This window comes from Rattus rattus, chromosome X, assembly GCF_011064425.1.
Source record: "Rattus rattus isolate New Zealand chromosome X, Rrattus_CSIRO_v1, whole genome shotgun sequence".
Taxonomy (NCBI): domain Eukaryota; kingdom Metazoa; phylum Chordata; class Mammalia; order Rodentia; family Muridae; genus Rattus; species Rattus rattus.
In genome coordinates this window covers 4881628-4904257 of record NC_046172.1, presented here as the reverse complement: position 1 = coordinate 4904257, position 22630 = coordinate 4881628, and the positions used below count along the sequence as shown (strand labels likewise).

Genomic DNA, 22630 nt, shown 5'->3' with positions numbered 1-22630 from the left:
AGTTGAGAGGAAGACAAAGAGACAAATAAGAGAAAGATTTGACAGAATGAGTCACACATACGATATGCCTAACTCTCAATAGAACAGACAGGAAAGAGAGGCTACTTAAGAACAGGCAGAGAGATAGTGGGTAGGGAGAGGTAGTAGTTTTTACCAGGACAGTTGTACAGAGAGAGGTTGCAGATAGAGAACAAGCTAGACATTGATGAAAACAGAATGAGTGAGAGAATGAGAAGGAGCCAGAAGATTAGAACAGATTGTTAATTAGTCTGATGCCAAGTAGAGCAATTCAATGAGAAACTGAGAGAAACCAAACTGAATCGGTCGGCTTGGAGAGGAGTTTGAGCTGGAACAGCAGAGTTGAACCAGCCAGTCAGAGTTCAGAAAGAAATAGACGTTGTGAGATTATTCAGCAATAAGTCTCAGAAGCTGAAAACATTCTAGGCCTAGATTAGATTGTACAGAGGCCAGAAGCTTCCAGAACCAGGCCTAGGATAGCAGATGGAGGTAGTAAGCCTCCTAGAGGACAATTATATCTGAGGAAATCAAAGTTACTTACACACAACTTCTTTTGTGGTCTTGTATTTAACAAATAAGTAGATGAGCATTTACTTTTTGTCAATGCTCATTCATCTCTGAGGCTTGATATGCAGAAAGGGCTGGGGACATGGCTCAGTAGATAAAGTCATTGCTACACAAGCTTAAGGACTAGAGTTTGTATCCCAATATCCATATAAAAGCTGGGTAAAATTTGTGAAACCTGTATTCATAATCCTGTAACCATAAAGAAAGTAGACATTGGATCCCCAGAGCAAGGTGGCTAGTTATACTAGCCCCAACAGTGATCTCTTGCTTTATTAAGGGACTCTGGCTCAGAATATTAAGTAGAGAATGATCCAGGAAGATGCCAAACATCAACCCCATCATTTCTGCATACATGTGCACATGCAGTCACACATATATGTGAACATGTATACATATAACTACACATATACATGTGCTAAGGGAGAAATAAAAGCAGGCATTCTACTGTGCTGATTCAAAGTAGACATATCAGTGGAAACTCCTTGCTTATGACATATTTCTTTCTGTGGACAACAACATCTGTTTTTATTTCTATTGACAAAACTTTGTATAGTGAATCTTTTATATTAAGAACACATCAATTATAAGATTAATGTCATATGTTTGCTTTTGTTGAACTAATGAAATATAGCCTCTCCCTGGCATACCCTGCAAAATGGTAGTTACTATAAATCAGACTTTTTCTTCCAGTATCTGGTTTATTCTCTTGGAAGATGTCAAGGTCAGAAGAAAAACCCAAAACACCAAAAACTACAAGAGTTATCCCAGATTAAAGGAGAGTAAAAGTCCATGAAAACTAAGAGCTATGATGTTGGAATGGACTCTGAACAAAAGTACATTATTGGGAGAGTTGACAAGATTTATATTTTAGGTAAGATAATGGTGTCTTCAGGTTTACAATAAGAAAGTTCAAGTATAGAGAAAATGATAAAACCAATGTATTACTAAGAGACAAAAGAGTTTAATCTGGATGAAGTGAAAATGGGAGTTAGTTGTACTGTGTTCTAGTGGTCCTGTGCTTTCAAGGCAAACATTCTAAACTGAACCACATCCCTAGCCTGTTTATTTTGTTTGTTTACATCTTTATTTTGAGATAAGGTCTCCAAAAATAGTCTAGGCTGGCCTTAAACTCACTAGAACTAGTGATCCCCTTGCCTCAGCCTCTAGTATCACCATCCTGTGTTAACAAGCTGAGCTTCTTTTGCTACAGCTTTCCTAGTGTCTTAGTTGGAGTTTTACTGCTGTGCAGAGACACCATGACCAAGGCAATTCTTATAAGGACAACATTTAACTGAGGCTGGCTTACAGGTTCAGAGGTTCAGTCCATTATCATAAAGACAGGTGCATGGCAGCATCCAGGCAGACATGGTGCAGGAGAAGCTGAGAGTTCTATATCTTCATCTGAAGGCTGCTAGCAGAATACTGATTTCCAGGCAGCTGGGATGAAAGTCTCTCAAAGCCCACCCCACAGTGACACACCTACTCCAACAAGGCCACACCCACTCCAACAAGGACACATCTCCTAATAGTGCCACTCCCTGGGCCAAGCATATTCAAACCACTACACCTAATATTTTTTAAATTAATTCACTTTAGAAAGTAACAAAAAAAAGTATTTTCAAAAGCATTAAGGAGAACCTGGACTTGGTGACATACATCTGTAATCCCAAAACTGAGGAGGAAGGGGCAGGAGGACTAACAGTTTCCCACTTGGAGTCCAGCCTGATCTATGTAATAAAACTGTCTCAAAACACCACCAACACAAACAAGAGGTTTGTATTCACTGCATTATTGTTAATAATTAGTAAAATAAATGAAAATAGTAATTATCAACAATAGATGACAGCAGATTTGTGTTCTAATCACAGGATGCACATTAGATGGATGAACTATTTTTCACATGTGTCAACATGTAAAAACCTCAAAAATAAAAACCATAGGTGAAAGGGGCAGGCAGGAGAAGCTTGGGTTATTCTGGTTGGAGGGTGTGCCCATGGCAAAAGGAGTGTCTGGGAGACAAGTCATAATACACATTCTCTAAACAAAATAAAGATGGACAATTCTGTCTGTGAAGAATTTTCACACATTTAACAGAAATTCAAGTAACTGTATGACTACAATGTAGGAGGAGGAAGGCACAAGTAGTGTGTATTGTGCTTAATGTAGACAGAGGAGGGGTACGGAGGGAGCTGAGGGAACATTCATTTCCCAGTAATCACAAAGCCTTCTGTACCTCCCTTTCACACTAAACCAATTCCTGGAATAAGAAGAGGTTACCTTGTTGAAGCATGGAAAGGCAGGCATGTTTCTAGAAGACAGAGTGATTTTCAAAACCCCAGTCTTGCCTGGTGGAAACAGGTAGAGGTTTCTTGAAGCTGGAACAGAGGAGGGGAGGGTCAAAGCAGTAGCCACTAGAGATGAAAAATGTTCCTTTGGCAAGGGCTCTATGCCTGGCTAAGGAGTTTGATGGCCTGCAGGGGAGGGGAAGGCAGCTTCTTGAAGTAGAGAGTAACAACTGCAGTTTGAATTTCACTCTGTAAGCATGATCTGTTGTCGCTGCCTCCACTTCTAAGGAAGAGAGTAGGGCAAGCCATAATTGGGGGTAGGGGTCTCAACAAAAATAGCAGAGGGATTGATAAATATACTAAGGTGTCCAGCCAGCAGGGCTGTGGGGCAGTTAACTGTAGGCTTTCTTTCTAGACGTCTGCGTGGCTAGTGGAGCAGTCTTGGTATTTTATTTGTCAGTCTTGGTATTTTATTTGTTTGTTTTTTTTGACATAACCTCACAGTGATGCCCAGGTTGGCTTGGAAAGTAGGCATTCCTCTTACTTGTGCCTCCAGGGTGCTAGGATTACAGGCACGAGGCACGGTGCTTGGTTAGAGTTTTTATGCGGCCAATCCTACTCCTGGACACTGCTGATGGACCTTAGATTTTCCACACTTAGGCCATATATGAAATGATCAAAAGAAGGATTGAAGTCCATGTTTACCTTTGGAATGGGTTTCCCTGTAGGGGGTGAGTGGTTTTAGATTCATCTCAAACGTTTGAATTAAAAAAAAACAAAAAAAACAGGCTGGTGAAAATGCAACACAGCTCTGTAAACTCACGAGCGTCAGATTTCTGTACGTTTCAGGGCATTTTAACTATACTTAATAACAAAATGGCAAAACAATGCTGTGTCAAGATTTCGTGAGCTGAAGGTCACAGGAGGATATGAGCTCTAAAAAAAACGAGTGAAAGCAGAAAACAGCATAAGTGAAAACTGAGCACTCACTGTAAGTGCGAGCGCGGAAAACCAGTGGGGTCAGAACAAAGCTGCTTCCGCTGGTGGGCGGACAGGAAAGGAAGATCGGAATGCGTGCGGAGGGGAAGGGAGGAGCCCTGTGGGCTTGGCCCCGCCCCCACCTCCACTCTGTCTACCCCTTACCCCCACCCAGGCCTTGGCTCCGCCCTAAGACCCCTACCCTTTCCCCGCCTATCTTAGCCCCTCCTCCCTCCATGACGCTACCTCCGGTCTCCAGGTAACGCAGGGGGGTCAAACAAGCGGCGGTTGAGGGCATTAACTATCTTCTCTCTCTGGTCGGACCCTTGATCCTCTTCGGACTGTGACAGCCATGGCTCTACCGCTTCTGCCTGGCAACAGCTTTAACCGCAATGTGAGTAGGCAGGAAGCCCAAGGTCCTGGTCAGATCCTGGGAGTCAGACAGAATCTGGGAGTGTTCATCTCCTCAGGTCCTACCTGCTAGGTAGTTCCTGCCATTTACTCCTGTGTGCTGAGTACACCTAAAACTTCATGTTCCCTCACCCCTTTCCTTCGAAGTGCATCTGAATGCTTTTCCTACATGACATCTAAGTACAGGAAGTTGGGCCATCCAAAGTAGTTGGTGACAGTGATGATAAAAAGAAGCACTAAGTGTTTAATGTATGTGGGGTGCCGTGCTTTAATCGCTCTGGGTATTCTCCATAGCTGTTTGGATTATATCTTTTTGTTCCCATTTACATCTTGAGGAAACTGAGGTCTTCGAGGTGATGCTAGTTTTCTTTCAGGCAGCTGGTCTTTATAATCCATGAGTCTAATTATTATCTTTAGTACACTGTGTGTAAAAGCATAAACTTTGCTACTAAATAGAAGAAACCCGGAAAGAAGCATGGCAGATAGGGAAGCCTTCTATTGGCCTATAAAGTTTAGTGCCACACAATGGAAATGGGCACCTAAGCACAAAACCAAGAGATCACAATCCCTAGAACAACAAAGAATTCTGCAATAAATAGCCACATACCTAACAGGAGAAAAACTAGTCAAGCTTTTGTTTTCTAGGGGTTACTGTCTTTTGCTTGGGTTTGCTAATGTCTTTAGGAGAAGGTAATATAAATCGATGGAAAGGACTTCATGTGGAGTCAGTCACTCAAGGTGTTTGTAAACTTCAGCTCAAAGTTTGCAAAACACTCAGTGCACTGAATTGACAGATTCTGAACAGTGGGCCAGTATTGTTGTAGATGTTCTATTTGAGGTTGATTTTTAATCCCTCACATCAGCTAGTCTGTTAAACTTTGAACAGTGGCTTGCACATTTTGTTTCTTGGCTGATGTAAGTTAGAGGTTGGTCTCTGAAGTGTAGCATTGTTCTTTGGAAAGATTAAATCAGCCAAATAAGAAAGGCTCCAAAAAAGAGGGCATGAAAAAAGATTCCAGAAATAAAGAAGCATGCTGTGCAAAAGTAATTTTAATAAAAAATGTAAGCAGAGTCTACAGCTTTTGGCTCAGCTACGCTTCTGATTACTGATGCCCACTGCCTGCAGAAGTATCTCAGCTCTCACATGCAGTGATTAAGGGTGGGTAGGGAAAAAGAGTGTTTGGATGAGATATTTTAAAATCAGCAGCATAGTACTGAGTGTACTTTGCTTTTTATAAAACTTATTTTATTGGGAAGAATAATACATGCAGAAAAATGCGCAGTAGATGATCACAAAAGGAACATCAAGAAATAGAGTACTACCACTACTCTAAATGCAGCCCTCTTGATTATACGTGCAATTTGTAGTAGTTAAAAATAAATGTTCTGAATATTACCTGGGACCTATTATTACTAAAATATTACTTGTTGCTTCAGATTCAAATTTAACTGAGCAGCTTGTGTTTTATGTGGAACTCTATGCCCCTTCCCACACCCTGTTAACCCATACACCATTCTCCAAATGGAACCACTATTTTCCCTTTTGTCACTATTGTTAGATTTGGCTTCTTTGGAACCTTTTATATGGGGAAATATCCTGTGCTTTTTGTTCTGTGACTTTTTTGGTTCAGCATTGTATTTGTTAGATTTGTCCATGTGGATAATATGTCATTGTATGAATATATCATATATATATGTGTGTGTATATATCCTTCTGTTTATTTTATCTATTTATTTTATTCTTGATAGCTCTTTGGAGCTTTTACAAATATTCTTCTATGATTCTCTTGTTGACTTCTTTTGGTGTGATTGCTTGATTGGATGGCACTGATACTGAAAGCGTTAGTGAACCCTGAAAAGTCATAATTCTCATTGCCATCAGCATTTTTTTTACTTATGTGTTTTTATTTCTAAATGCCTATATTGTTTAGTCTTTTAAATTTTACATATTTTGGTCAGTGGTTGCACTGCAATTTGCAATCTTAAAGATTTATTTTTAATTTTTTAAACTTACTTATCTGTGTGCTTGCCACATGTGTTCATGTGTATGTAGAAGGCAGAAGAGGGCATCAGACACCTTGGAGCTGGAGTTACAAGGGAATTGTGAATTGTTGAGATTCTGGGAACCAAACTCATCCCTGAGAGCAGTAAGCAATTTTAACCCTTTGGTTTTAATATGCATTTCCTGACTTCCTAGTGTAACTTGAACATTCTATTTTAGACACCTTTAGTCCCTGCACTCAGAGGCAGAGACAGAGGCAAGTGGATCTTTGTGAGTTTGAGGCCAGCCTGGTCTACATAATAAGTTTGAGGACAGCCAGGGCTATAGAGAGACCCTGCTAAAAAAAAAAAAAGTACCAAAATTGTCATTTCTTCTGTGTAGTGGGCACACTTGACTTTCATACAAATCCACAAACTGGCCATATGGCTTATATATATTTAACTTGATAAGAAAGTAACCCCCTGTCGTGAGACAGGGTCTCATGTATCTAGTCTGGCCTCAGTTGGAACTCATATTTGGCCAAGGATAACCTTGAACTCATGATCCTCCTGCCTCGATTTTCTTAGTACTTTGAGAAGCTTGTGTTTGGTGGCCTGTTTTGCATTGGCAACAACAATGAATTTGTTATGCTGAGCATTTGGTGTTGTCAATATTTTGGACTTTAGCCATCTTAATAGACATGTAGTATATCTAATTTTAATCTTAATTTCCCTAATGGCTGGAATGTTGATAGAGTACTAACTATTTGCACTCTCCTTTGAACAGTGTTCATTAGTGTCTCTTGTTTTAGTTTGAGTGTTACCTTACATTTGAGATGTTCTTTTTTTTTTTTTTTTTTTTAATGAACAGCCATTGTTGCTGTGTGGGCTGCTAAGATTTTCTCCCACTCCATAGTTTGAATTTTATTGCTCTTAAAACAAAGTTAGGAAATATACATATATTTTAAAGAAGAGAATACAAGCTGCATTCAAACTGCATTCAAACTGCATTCAAACTGATATTTCCAATGCAAGTTAAGGATCCTAGAACTTTTTCTTAAAACTTCTTTGATTTTATATTCAGAATTTACTTACATGGTCAACAATTAGTTACTTGGTATGTATCATCATAAGTACATATTCATAGAATTTCTGAACAATATCAATGCCATTATTAAAATGATTTCTTTCTTTATTTTTATTTCATGTGCATTGGTGTTTTGCCTGCATGTTTCAGATTCCCTGGAACTGGAGGTATAAGTAGGTGTGAACTGCCATGTGGGTGTTAGGAATTGAACTGCATCCTCTGGAAGAGCAACCAGTGCTCTTAACTGCTAAGCAATTTCTCCAGCCCCAACAATAACATTATTAACTATTTAAGTTTTTAAAGAGTTCTTTGTAGGTATCTCTGTTATAAAGAACCCCTTCATTAGAAAAGTATTTCCAAATTACGAGGGCGAGTCTTAAGGCATGCAGTATTTGCAGTGTTATGGCTTAAACCCAGTACATTGCTTCTACCAAGCAAATGCTCTCAGTCACTCATATTCAGTTTTACTTATATAATTGCTGTGAGTAGAGTTTCATAACCATCTCCATACCCAGTTAGCTTCATTATTTTCATTGTGCTTTTGATTCTTATTTTTATTGTTTCATTATAATGTAAAAACATTTCATGCTTTCAAAGTCAAATTTACTGAATAAAACAGGGCTACCTTTTAGCCATGACCTTACAACTTTGCTCCACCTTCTCTCTAGAGATAGCTCTAAAAATGATTTCTTTCTCTTTTCCCACCTCATATCTCCATTCCTTGATTCTCTCTCTTTTCTTCCTTTTTGGTCTGTCTCCCTCCAGTCTGTTTTTAAAACAACAATTTCTTAAAAGTATTTGCCCTCTTTCTCTTTGTTAAATAGATAGTAACCTACTCTGCTTATTCTCTTTAATCGTTTTTATTTCATTTTAATGGCATATCATGAAAGTCACTTAATAGGGTGTAGAGCTAAGCCTCATTGCTTTTCACAGTGATAGAGTTACCCTATTGTGTGCACTTAACAGTAGTTTATTCAGCCTATCCATTTATGATTTCCCATCTTTTGTCATTACAAATAATGCTATAATACATCACCAAAGTTATACTTCGAAAGGAAGCTAGCACGTAGTGTGGGGGAAATATTTACAAGCCATATGTCTATTAAGGGATTTAGAATTGTAGTATATAAAGAATCTCCATGACGACAACTACAACAATAATCTAATTAAAATGGGGAAGTAGTTAGAATAAACATTCCTTCAATGAGAATATAGAAATAGCAAATATGCATGTGAAAAGATGCTCAACAGCTTTACTTATTAAAGACATGCAAATTATTAAAACTATAATAAGACAGCACTTTAGATCTATAAGGTGACTGCAGAAAAAAAAGATGAATAAAGGTTGCAAGGACATAGATAAATCACTGGTAGGATTGTGAAATGCAGCTGCTAGTGCTGTAGAGAGCAGCCTGGTAGCTTCTGAAATGGTTACATAGAGTTACTGTATGACATTAGCACTCTTAAAAATCTACCCAAGAAAAAAGCATGCATATAAATGTATATGAGAGAACTGATCATACTTTTTAAAATTTATTATTGTTGTTGTTATTATTATTATTATTACTATTATTATTATTGCCTAGGATTGGCCTTCAGCCATTGTACATGCTATACAACACAGACAGAAGCAATATACCCATCTTTTGTAATGACTCAAAATAGAAATAATTGATGACTCTCAACTGATTGGTGGGAAATGAAAATGTGGTATCTACACAAAATTGAATGGTTTTTAAATTTTCTCTTAGATTTTAGAGATAGGGTCTCAGTGTAGCTCCAGTTGTCTTCATACTTAATTTGTACGCCAGGCTGACCTCAAATTTGCAATCTTTCTGTTAGGATTAGAGGCATGCTCTATCTTGCTTGGTGCTAGAATACTATTCAGCCAAAAAATATATTACTCATATATGTTATAGCATAGCTAAACCATTACAGAACAATGTGTAAAAGACTGTATTATATATATATATATATATATATATATGATCATGTCTGTGTAAGACATGTGGTGAGTGGCTTGATGTATAGGAGGAACAAGTAGATGAGTGTTTACCTTAGGCTGTGTAGGGTAAGAGGTAAAAAGAAGACTGGCTGCTATTGAAATTTCCTGTGAGGATGATGAAGGTGTTCTGAAATTAGATTCTCATGATGATGTACAGCTCTTATTTTTATGAAATCACACTGAATTGCTCATTTTGAGTTGGTTAATTTGATGATACTTTATGATACAAAAGAATGCTATTATAATGGTTTGGTTAAATGCCCTCCAAAGGTATATATGTTAAAAGGCTTTGTACCCAGACCATGGTGCTACCCAGAGGTGGTAGGATCTTAAAGGGATCAGGCCTAGTGGACAGAAGTTAAGTCATTGGGGGCATATTACCAAAACAGATATTGGAAACCCTGCCTCATTTTCTTCATCTTCTTGGTTTCTGGTTGCCACAATATAAGCAATTTTTTTCTCTATATGCCCCATGCCATGATGTTTGACATCCTCACAGGCTCTAATATAATGGAGTCAACCACCCACAGACTGAAACCTCTAAAACTGTAAGCTTTTTGTTCTTATAAGTTGATTATCTTAATATTTGATATTGTACAGATGGCTAGTAAGTAGGGTTATAAATAGTTATTCAATGGATTTGGTAACGATGTTGCTTGGAAAACAAAACAATTGGTGTTTATTATGCCATAGCACTGGATATATTTTTTAATTTCTAAGAGTTATTTTGTCACTATATATGTACATGTATTTTTGTGTGTGTTTGTCTGTGTATACATATGAGTGTACAAGCACATGTTGTATGGAGGCCAGAGGTGAACACTGGATATCTTCCTCAAAAACTCTCCATCATTTTTAGAGTCTCTAATTGAACTTGAAGTTCATTCCTTGGGCTAGAGTGGTTGGCCAGCAAGGCCCAGAGATTCTCTTGTCTCTTGCCTTCCCAGCAATGGAATTACAGACAAACACTAATGTACCCAGCTTTGTACATGGGTGCCCTAGATTTTAACTCAGGTCCTGATACTTGCACAAGGTGCTTTTGAGGTAAAGAATTGTGTCACTTTGCTCCAAGTAGCTATTGAAATGTTATAATTTTGGACTGAGCCACTTGTCTTTTTCTTCGTGTTATTGTTTGTTTTGAGGCAGGATCTATGTGCCCCATCCAGGCTAAGCTGACCTGTGTACTACCATGCCTGACCTGGTCCACCTCTTGAAGTTTCTCCCCATATTTTGAAAATTACAATTCTGATGATATTTCTAAATGTTATTTGGACTCCAAAAATGAGAGCCCCTTTGCCTACATTTTAATGTGCATATCAAATGTGCAACATCATATTGCATTTTGTACTGTACTACAAAGTCTTTCCACCTAGCATATATTGGCATCGGTACATTAATGTCTGTGCCCTTGGCAATGAATTTAGTGTGACCAGCTGATGATGTCCCTGCAGATATCCAGGAAGGGAAGCAAACCCTTAAAGAGATAAGAATGAAAACCCAGTGACTCTGTCAACCTGGATCAGACACCTGGGAGTCTAGTACCAGGTGGTTCGTTGTCGCTATATTTAAAACACAGTGCTTTGGGGAATATATTTCCAGGCAACAATCAGTCCAGTCAGTCTGCACAATAAATCTTAAGATGTGACTACATAGAAACTATGTTACAAAGTACATGTGACTATGAGAGTGGGTTCTATAGCTTAAAGGCCTAGAATTTAGTGTGGTCTCTGACCCATAGATAGCATAGACATCAGCAGGCCATAAAGTGCTTGTGACATTTGATGAGTAATGGTCTAAGGAGGGAAGAGTCTGGGATAATCATTCTCAGGAATTTGCATAAGGTCTGCCAGTATAGCAAAGGTCATCAGGTCCTTAACAACCTCCACTCTCAGCCTTTTGGATGGAATGCAGGTATTTGATTTTATCTCCACCAGTAGGAAACACCCCTGTAATTAACATTCCTGGTTCCTTGGTGTTTCTCTGTGTCCCCAGCTACCAGCTGTGTGAAGTTTTTACCTCTGACTTTTGTGCAGTGATGGACTGCAACCTACAATTATAAGTCAAATAACCTTCTTTCCTCCACTAAGTGATTTCCCCCCACCCCGGCAGGTTGTTTTATGACAGCAACAGGAAGCAAACTAGAACATTCCTCAAATAGCCATTTTGATTTAAATCCTTTCTTGTCCTTCTCATCATTACCTCCTTTTGCTTATTGAGAACAAGAGTCTGGAGTTGGCATGCTGACACCCTTGGAGTTAGGTTCTACCCTAGGGCTCTACTTAAATTGGGTTTGTTCACTTGTGATGAGGTGGTAGTTCTCAACTGATCAGTTGAGAACTGATCAGTAGCTCTTTGGGTTACCTCTTGGTACTTTTTTTATACAAGGCCCATCCTGAATAACTGATTGTCCATTGTCCCTCTACCTTCAGTGATCATGGTTAAGAACTCGACAGTGATTGCTTCAAGTTTTTCTCCATTTAGTTTGATGTTGGCTACTTGTTTGTGGTATATTGCTTTTTACTATGTTTAGGTATGGACTTTGAATTCCTGATCTTTCCAAGGCTTTTAGCATAAAGGGGTGTTGAATTTTGTCAAATGCTTTCACAGCATCTAACGAGATGATCATGTGGTTTTTTTCATTAAATTTGTTTATATAGTGGATTACATTGATGGATTTCCATATATTAAATGATCCCTGCATCCCTGGGATGAAACCTACTTGATCATGGTGAATGATCATTTTGATGTATTCTTGGATTCAGTTTGCGAGAATTTTATTGAGTATTTTTTTGTCAATATTCATAAGGGAAATGATCTAAAGTTCTTTCTTTGTAGGGTCTTTTTGTGGTTTAGGTATAAGTGTAATTGTGGCTTCATAGAAGGAATTGGATGGTGTTCCTTCTGTTTCTATTTTGTGGAATAGTTTGGAGATTATTGGTATTAGGTCTTCTTTGAAGGTCTGAGAATTCTACACTAAATCTGGTTCTGGACTCTTTTTGGTTGGGAGACTTTCAACAACTACTTCTATTTCTTTGGACTTTATGTGATTGTTTAGATGGTTTATCTGATCCTGATTTAGCTTTGGTACCTGGTATCTGTCTAAAAATTTGTCCATTTCATCTCAATTATCCAGTTTTGTTTACTATAGTCTTTTGTGTTAGGATCTCATGATATTTTTTTAATTTCCTCAGTTTGTATTATTATGTCTCCCTTTTCATTTCTGATTTTGTTAATTTGGATACCGTCTCTGTACCCTCTGGTTAGTCTGGCTAAGTGTTTATCTATCTTGCTGATTTTCTCAAAGAACCAGCTCCTGGTTTTGTTGATTCTTTGTATACTTCTCTCTCCCTACATATTCAATATAGTACTTGAAGTCCTAGCTAGAATATTTAGACAACAAAAAGAGGTCAAAGGGATAAATTGGAAGGGAAAAAGTCAAAACATCACTATTTGCAGATGATATAGTATACTTAAGTGAGCCCAAATATTCCACCAGAGAACTCCTAAACCTGATAAACAACTTCAGGAAAGTGGTTGGATATAAAAATAACTCAAACAAACCAGTAGTCTTCTACTTAAAAGATAAATAGGTTGAGAAAGAAATTAGGGAAACAACACCCTTCCCAATAGTCACAAATACAAAGTACCTTGGTGTGACTCTAACCAAGCAAATGAAAGATCTGTATGACAAGAACTTCAAGTCTCTGAAGAAAGAAATTGAAGAAGATCTCAGAAGATGGAAAGATCTCTAATGCTCATGGATTGGCAGGATTAATATTGACAAAATGGCCATCTTGCCCAAAGCAATCTACAGATTCAATGTAATCCCCATCAAAATTCTAACTCAATTCTTCATAGAGTTAGAAAGAGCAATTTGCAAATGAATTTGCAACAACAAAAAACCCAAGATATTAAAAACTATGCTCAATAATAAAAGAACTTGGAGGACCCACCATCTTTGACCCTCAAGCTGTATTACGGGCAATATTATTAAAAAACTGTATGGTATTGGTATGAGACAGGCAGGTAGATTTAGAATTAAGTTCCAGAAATGAACCTATACACCTATGGTTACTTGATTCAATAAAGGAGCTTAAAACCATCCGTGAAAAAAATAGCATTTTCAAGAAATCCTGATGGTTCAACTGGTTGTCAAGTAGAAGAATGCAAATCAATCCATTCTTATCACCTTGTACAAAAGCTCAAGTCCAAGTGGATCAAGGGCCTCACATAAATCCAGACATACTGAAAAATAGAAGAGAGAAAGTGGGAAAGAGCCAAGCATGGGCACTGGGAAAATTTCCTGAACTAGAACACCAAAGCCTTTATGCTCAAAGATCAAGAACCAACAAATGGGATATCATAAAATTGCAAAGCTTCTGTAAGGCAAAGGACACTGTCAATAGGACAAAACGGCAGCCAGCAGATTGGGAAAAGATCTTTACCAATCCTGCATCCAATAGAGGGCTAATATCTAACATATACAGGGAATTCAAGAAGCTAGACTCCAGAGCACCAAATAACCTATTAAAAAATGGGGAACAGAGAATTCTCAACTGAGGAATATTGAATGGCTGAGAAGCACCTAAAGAAATGGTCAACATCCTTAGTCATCAGGGAAATGCAAGTCAAAACATCCCTGAGATTCCTTCTCACACCAGTCAGAATGGCTAAGATCAAAAACTCAAATGATAGCAGATGCTGGCGAGGATATGGAGAAAGAGGAACACTCCTCCATTGTTTGTGGGATTTCAGGCTGGTACAACCACTGTGGAAATAAGTCTGGCTGTTCCTCAGAAAAATAGACATAGTACTACCTGAGGACCCAGCTCTACCACTCTTGGGCATATACCCAAAAGATATTCCAACACATAACAAGGAACCATGCTCTACTATGTTCATAGCAGCCTTATTTAAAATAGCCAGAAACTGGAAAGAACATAGATGGTATTCAGCAGAGAAATAGATCCAGAAAATGTGGTATATTTACACAATGGAGTATTACTCAGCTATTAAAATCAACATCATGAAATTCATAGGCAAAGGGATGGAACTAGAAAATATCACCCTGAGTGAGATAACCCAGTCACAAAAGAACATACATGGGTATGCACTCACTGATAAGTGGATATTAGCCCCAAACTGGGAATGTCCAAGGTACAATTCACAGACCATATGAAGCTCGAGAAGAAGGAAGACCAAAATGTGGATGTTTCAATGCTTCTTGGAAGGGGGGGCAAAATACTCATGGGAGGAAATACAGGGACAAAGAGTGGATCAGAGACTGAAGGAAAGGCCATCAGAGACGGCCCCTCTTGGGGGTTCCATCCCATATGCAGCCACCAAACCAAGTCACTATTTCTGATGCCAAGAAGTGCTTGCTGACAGGAGCCTGATACAGCTGTCTCCTGAGAGGCAAATACAGAGGCTGATGTTTGCAGCCAACCATTGAACTGAGAACTGGGTCCCATTGGAGGAGTTAGAGAAAGGATTGAAGGAGCTAAGGGGCTTGGCCTCAAAGAAAACAGCCCAACCAACCAGAGCTCCTAGGACTAAAACCACCATCCAAAGAGTATACATAGACAGACACAGCAGACTCCAGCTGCATATGTAGTAGAGGATGGCATTGCACAGATGGCATCAAAGGAGAAGCCTTGATCCTGTGAAGACTAATTTCTGTGTAGGAGAATGCCAGGTATTGAGGTGGGAAGCCGGTGTGGGAGGGGCTTACCCACATAGAAGTAGGCGGAGGGGAAATGGATAGGCAGAACCAGGAAAGGGATAACATTTGAAATGTAAATTAATAAAATATTCAATTAATAAAAGATCTAGACAGGTGCAAACACAGTTGAGAAGATCGGTCCAGAGGAACATCTTACTGTTGTTCCTACTGTTGTTAGGGAAGAAAATAAGCCTTTGCGGGGCAGTAACATATAGAAAGGGAAAGGAGAAGTTATTTGCTTGTTGTTTAAATAAGCTACATTGTTGTCTTAGATGCTTTATGTCAAGCAGTAAACATCATGACCACAAGCAATACCTTGCACCTTACAGTCCTTCATGAAGGAAAGTTGGTACAGGAACCTGACACCACTGTTTGCTCAGCTTGCTTTCTTATACCATGGTACCTCCCCCTGGTGGGCTGGGCTTTTTTCCATCAATCATTAATCAAAAAAATGGCCTAGAGACTTGCCCACAGGCTATTCGTTAAGAATCATTTTCTTAATTGAGTTTCCTCCTTTCAGATGACCCCAGCTTGTATCAAGTTGACAAAAACAACCAGAATAATGGCTTTTGTGAAGCTTGGCTTAGCCAAAGTGGCCAGGGCAGCATCCAGATGTTACTATGCAAGTTGAAACTCAAAGCCATTTGTCTGTGATATGGTGAGGGATATTTGTGGGGTAAAAACAAATGGGACAAGGAATGGGAGAAGTCAGCCTAGAGCAAGAGTTGGCTCAAAGCCTGTCCATTCCCAAGAAATCTCATCCTGAGATTGGTCACAGGATCACTCTACCCTGCCCTGGGCTTTCGTATTCCTATGTACATATCCCTGTACCCCTAACTTTTGCTCCTCACAGGAGGTCATGTACTTCAGTAGACAGGTTAAACTTCCTTTCACCTTATAAAGTCATGTCCAGTAGCACCCAGAATTCTTCCTTATGCAAATGAGGCACCCCCAGCACCCTGACCCTGGTCAATGATGGTTTGTATGCTTGGCCCAAGGAGTGGCACTATTAGGAGGTATAGCTTTGTTGGAGTAGGTGTGTCATTGTGGATGTGGGCTTTAATACCCTTGTCCTAGCCGCCTGGAAGTCAGTCTTCTGCTAATTTCCTTTGGTAGAAGAGAGAGAACTCTCAGCTCCTTCAGCCCCATGTCTTCCTGTACATAATGCCCACCTTGATGATAACGAGCTAAACTTCTGAACCTGTAAGCCAGCCTCAAGTAAATGTCATCCTTATGGGAGTTGCTTTGGTCATGGTTACAAAACCCTAACTAAGACAATGGTGTACAATGAAAGCCCCTACCCACTGGCAGAGGTTTGAGCAGCCTTTGTTCCCCTCATTAAATGAGCTGTCTTACTGAAGCTGTCTCCTGAGAGTCTGTTCTTGTAATACTCAGTTTCCTGAGATCTCTTCAGCTCCTGGACATTCCTGCCTCAATTTCCCTTATCCTCTCAAGGTCTGCTGAATGGAATAGGGTGGGGAGGCAGAACCTGAGTGACAGATATTTATTTTCTCAGTGAGGGATATTTATTTCCTTTTTCATGGTGTCTTGTTTCACATTTGCTGGGAGCAGCAGATAGTTTTTATGCAAGCTTCTCTTGGGGAGAAGTGTTCCCGCAGTGGGACTCCAGAGCTCTCTAGCACAAATTCAAAGGATTTCCTTTGCTATCTCCTCAGGTATATACTGTGCACTACAGCTGCAGAAAGAACAGGTGCAGATTTTTAAGTTTGGGAAAGTTGCCCAAAGGAGGGCCAAGTGAGGTGGGCATTTTTACTCGATCCTTACCTAGGCTGCAACATTCTTAATTTTGACCTGGCAGCACCAACATCACAAGTGGCTGGATTGACCACTTGAAGGGCGGATTTTTTGCTGCATTTCTAGTGCTATAACTGGTATCTCAAAGGAGGGGATGTCTAGAACTTACCTGGGTCCTCTGCAAGAGCAGGGGGCACTCTTAACCTCTGAACCATCTTTCCAACCCCTTTCCTTTTTGTATGTGTCTGAAAATTTTATTTGTAGGTTTCTAGGTAGAAACATTAAAAATTAATACATAGAGGTCATAGATGCCTTTTAATCAGTTTCCTCCAATGACAACATCCTGCAAAATGATGGTATTATATCTCAGCCAGTGTGTTGACATTGATACCATCTGTGATTCTGACTCTAGGGTTTTTTTAACTTAGCATAATTCTCTGGAGGCTACCCAAGTTTTTTTATTATTATTAATTTTTTACCACCCAGCAGTAAACTCAAATATTCTGTGTATGCACCAAAATTTCTGTAATCGTTTGACTGTTGAAGGTTACCTGGGGTAGTTTTAGATTTTGGCTATTGGGAATAAAGCTTCTATGAATGTTCATGTACAGGAGTTTGTATAAACAGGTTTTTAAAATATATTTATTTATTGTGTGTGTATGCATATATGGGTGCATGAATGCCACAGCACACCTGTTAAAGGATAACTTTTAGGAGCTGATTTTTTCCTTCTACCACATATGAGTCCTGGGTATCCAACTCAAGTTCTCAGGCTTGGTTGCAAATGGTTTTACCCACTGAGTCTTCTCATCAGCCTGGAAATGTAAGGTTTCATTTTCCTGAGATAAAGAAGCAAGAGTACAATTCTTGGATGATATAATAATGATTAATTTTATAATGATACTGTCAAACCACTTCTGAGATCAGATACCATATTACATGGCCACTGGTGATGTATATGTGAACTACTTTGCCTACAACTAGGTTAACATTTAGTGTTGCCATTTACTTTAGCTAGTCTGTAAGGATAGCATTACTGTTGGTGTAATTTATTTTTGTTGATTTTTGTCAACTTTACACTATCCTGGGCCATCTAGGACCTGGGAACTTCAATTAATAGCATGAGGTCATCAGATTGGTACTTAGGCAAGTTTGTGGGGTATTTCCTTGGTTATTGATTGATATGGGAAGGAGCCAGCCCACTGCAAGCAGTGCTATCACTGGGAAGGTAGTCATGGGTTGTACTAAAACAAAATAAACAAAAAGGCTGAGTAAGCCACAGGGAGCAAGTCAGTAAGCAGCAAATATTTCTCCATGTTCTCTACTTTTATTCCTGACTCCGGGTTCCTGCCTTGACTTCCTACCCTATCTCCCTTTTGTGATAGATGGTGAATTGGGACATGTAAGCCAGATAAGCCCTTTCCCACCCACATTGCTTTTGATCAGAATGTGTTATCATAGCAAATAAAGCAAACTACAACACAAAGGATGATACCTCAGTCAGTCTCAAGTGGTTAATGAATTGAATATGCTTCCATGTATTTACTAGTCATCTATAGCTCTACCTTGGTAAAATGTCATCTTTGTGTTTTGGTCATTTTTAATTTTTTTATACTGTTGACTTTTGACAATTCTTTAGGTGGGATGTAGTTTGCATATATCGTCTCAGTCTACAACTTGTCTTTTTCAACCCCTTTAATATTATTTCAATGGACAAAAGTTCCAAATGAATTTTGTTTACATGTGCATATGTGCACATGCATTTATTTGCGTGGACATGCATGGACATCAAAAGACAACTTGTGGGAATCATTTCTCTCCTTTTACCATGTCGGTCCTGAAGATTGAATTCAGGTCATCAAGCTCGGTAGCAAGCTCCTAACCTGTCTCACTGACCTGGCCTATGCTAAGAACTCTCTGTTCAGCCCTACAGCCTAAGACTGTCTCTTTTTTCTAATAGTTTTACATTTTTAATTAATGTTTATGATTCACTTAGTTAATATTTATATAAGGTATGAGGTTTGGATTCTCAGTTTTCCAGAACCATTGGTAAAAAAGCCTGAATTGCTTTTGCATCTTTGTAAAAATTCAGTAGAGCATATGTGTCTTCTGGCACTGCTTTCTGTTCTATTGACCTGTGTCCTCCTGTTTCCTATTGCCATACTATTTTTATAGCTGTTGCTACTTAGCAACATTTAATGTCATGGTCAGTGATTGCTTCTACTTTGCCTTTGCTAGGATTTTTCTTTCTATCTTTCTTATTTTTTTCCAAAGGATAAGGAAAATAAATCCTCATTCAGATCACATAATGATCTTACTCTGTTAAAACAATGTCCCGGCATGTATCTCAGTGGTGGAACATTTGCCTGGCATACATAAGGTCCTTGGCTCAAGAGAACAAAAACCCATTCTAGAATCTCAAAACAAACTTCTGAAAGCAAGGCTAAGGAAACAAGTGCATTATTCACATTTGGGGAGGGGATTTTTAAATGGAGATTGTCATGGGAGAAGGACTTTAGAGGTGGAGACACTAACTAATCAACTACAGTGATTTTTTTTTTTTTTTATTTTAACTGACTTTAGGAGAAAACCCTGCAATTACTCTCTTTATTAGCTAGTGCCTTGAGTTGAATTACTTAGAGAGGAAAAAAAATCAGGACATTGGGGAAGATGCTACACATCTCTCTAGGTCTTGACTTAAATTGTATTTTTTACTTTCCAATTGAAATATATTATTAACTATATAAAACAGTTTTATTGCTATGTTGAATTGATCGCTAATACTCACATGCACATTTTTCTAAGTTAGATTTACAAAGAGGAAAATTTGCTTAAGAATGTTGTAGGATTTTTGGGACATGCCTTTTTTATTTTCACATTTGGATAACTTCTCCAGTGACTATGAGTTTATTAATAAGTAACAGTAGCTTTCATGCTCTTACGGTTCTGAACTCTAACATTTGACAGTTTGTTGTTGTTTTCTCTGGACAATTTGCAATAGTTTCTGAATGACTTCTCTATAAAAATATAAGAGAAAAAATGAGTTTCTAAAACAAATATGACATTAAGGCAGGAAGGAAAATCCACAATCCTATTGGAATAGAAGGAAACTAGTCCAGAATATGATCAGATATATATGCCTAAAACTAATAATTTTTAGATAATTCTATGTCGGACATTAATTAGATGCTGTCATGCAGTGTCTCAGACTTGTAATCCCAGTATTTATTAGGCCAAAGCCAGAAAGATCCTGGATTCCAGATGAGCCTAGAGGCACAGGAAGTCTCTATCTTTAAACTATAAAAAGTAGTTTTTTAAAAAAGTGTTTTTAGGACAGCAAGATGACTTAGTGGGTAGAGGTGCTTGCCACCATGCTTGTTGTCTTTGCAGTGGTAAATCCTGGGCATTAAATAAAGACTTAGTGATTGTCAATCAAGTGCTATATCACTAAGCTGCATCTAGCCCCTGAAATAAGTATTATCTGGTTTTCTTCAGTTCCCACATTTTTATAACTGGATGGCATAGAAGTGATTCTCTAGAACTGTCTTCTCATATATGCTGAACTTCTAAGGGATCTAGTCTGTTATTTGACCCATCTTTTCCTTTCAAGATCATAGCGCTCAATATGCCAAAATGTCAAAAGAACTTGTCAAAAGCAAAAGTGACTATTCAACTCCAGTGAGTTAAACAAAGGAAGAGAGTCTCCTTTCTTGAAACAAAGCACCAAAGAATACAAGAAATGGTGCTGAGGAGATGGCATAGTTGGTAAAGTGCTTACAACATGAACATAAGGATGTTGTGCAAATCCCCAGAAGCCTCATGTCTGTAATCCTGGTGCTGAAGAGTATCTCTGGGGTTTTCTGACCAGCTAGTTTAGCTAATTGGTGAGCTCTACGTTCAATGAGAGTTCCCATCTTAAAACAAAATACAACAAAACAAAACTGGAGACATAGATGGGAGAAGGGAGCCCAAGGCCCCACCCCTGTTTGAGAGGTATTGGCAGTTGCTGGCTGCTAGGGAAAGTTTAATCCATTTTTTAGGGGTGTGTTCTCTCCTTGGAGGTGGATGGATGTGATCAAAATGTATTACATGCATGTATGAAATTCTCAAAGAATACATAGATAAATCAAATTTTAAAATAAGTTGGAAAAGCCATTGAAGAAGACATCTTATACTAACCTCTAATTTATACATATATAAATATACCACATATACATTATATGTACATGTACATTACATATACATTACGTGTACATGTGCATATACATATGCCTATATATTACACATACATTACACACACACACGCGCATACACACACATATATATACACATATATGTACATATACATATACATATATAGTATACATACATATACTCCACCATGCATAGCAAAAAGATGATAAAGAAGAGAAGAAGGAAAGACAGACAGGAGAGAAGAAAAGGAAAGAAGGAAGGAAGAAAGGGGAAGATAAGAGAAGGGAAGGAAGAAAGGAAAGAAGGAAGGAAAGAAGGAAGGAAGGAAGGGGAAGATAAGAGAAGGGAAGGAAGAAAGGAAAGAAGGAAGGAAAGAAGGAAGGAAAGGGGAAGAGAAGAGAAGGAAGAAGGAAGAAAAGGAAAGAAGGAAGGAAGGAAGAAGGAAGGAAGGAAGGAGAAGGGAAAGAGGGAAGGAGGGGAGGAAAGACAAGGAACGAAGGAAGGAAGGAAGGAAGGAAGGAAGGAAGGGAAGGGAAGGATGTAAGGCCTGATGATGAGTTTGCATCCTAGATTAATCATCATAACATCAGAAAAATTATTATGACTGTCCTTTGGAATCCCCATTTATAAAATGATGCCACACACTCAGTTTTTCACAGAGATTAAGAAAGCTGAGTGCTTCTAGAGTGCCTGGTACAGGACTAGAATTTTTATTAGCCATTATAGCAAAGGAAATGATACTTGCACCTACAGCGATGGGTATCTAGCTTACTTTGCTGTACCTAGTCAGCAGTCAAGTTCACACCACAACCTTATGTAGGAGAGTATTAACTCTCATAGTATCTTTTCAAACAAATTTCCTATGCATGTAGAAAATGCTCCTCAATCTAGTTGGGTCTGCCTCTTGTCTCAGAATCACATTTCTTATTCTCCAAGATAATGTCAAGACTCACCTGAAGATTCTAAGTGGAGTCCTTAGAATTTCTATGTCCTTTAGCCATATGCTATTTGTTACACTTGGCTGCCAAAAAGTAAATCTTTAAAAAGAAGTTTTATTTTTTTAAATTTTTTCCTCCATCTTATATTTTGGGTTTAAAAAAAAAAGAAAAAAGAAAGCTTGTGATATATATGCCTGCAAAATAAACAAAATAATTCCTAAAAAAAAGGAAGTTTTATTTAATTTCACAAGTGATTGACTGCATTTGTATCAGGCCCTGTTAATCTGACTGGTTGAGAATAAGACCACTACCACAATATAAAGCAACATTTGAAGCAAGCCTTAATTAAGTATTGGCCAGGTAAATGGGCTCTGGCCAGGTCCATTTCTGGGTTTCCAAAAAATGGGCCTGAGTCATGTTTTACAGTGATTTAAAAAATCAAAACCCATAATTCACCGCATTTCCCATCGGGTCCAATCAGTGGAAAGCATATATCCTAATATACTTCTTGCCTGTGTATCTTTTACCTACATCCAATGAAGGACAGTTATGCATCCTGACATATTTCTTGTCTGTTGTGCCCAGATTTCAGGGTCCCCCAAAACCACCTGGAGCCCAAATCAGTATTCAAAAGCCTTTATTCAGGTTTAAGCTCTGACCCTCAAACTCCTCCAATTCATGCTGAGAGCC

General features: G+C 38.6%; 1 protein-coding gene and 1 long non-coding RNA gene across 2 annotated transcripts in view; one reads left to right on the top strand and one right to left on the bottom strand.

The window, feature by feature from the left end:
* The window catches only part of LOC116889209, a 30873-nt gene extending 26648 nt beyond the window's left edge, over window positions 1-4225 (bottom strand). Inside the window, exons 1-2 of the long non-coding RNA XR_004386368.1 lie at window positions 4095-4225; window positions 2863-2960 (exon numbers count right to left, since the gene is read on the bottom strand). This is a non-coding gene — a long non-coding RNA (uncharacterized LOC116889209). The remainder of the gene's footprint in view (window positions 1-2862; window positions 2961-4094) is intronic.
* Efhc2 (EF-hand domain containing 2) overlaps window positions 4111-22630 on the top strand; it is a 196301-nt gene continuing 177781 nt past the window's right edge. The window contains 1 exon segment of the mRNA XM_032890363.1: window positions 4111-4242. Within this exon segment, the coding sequence (XP_032746254.1) occupies window positions 4201-4242 (42 nt within the window). The 5' untranslated portion in view covers window positions 4111-4200.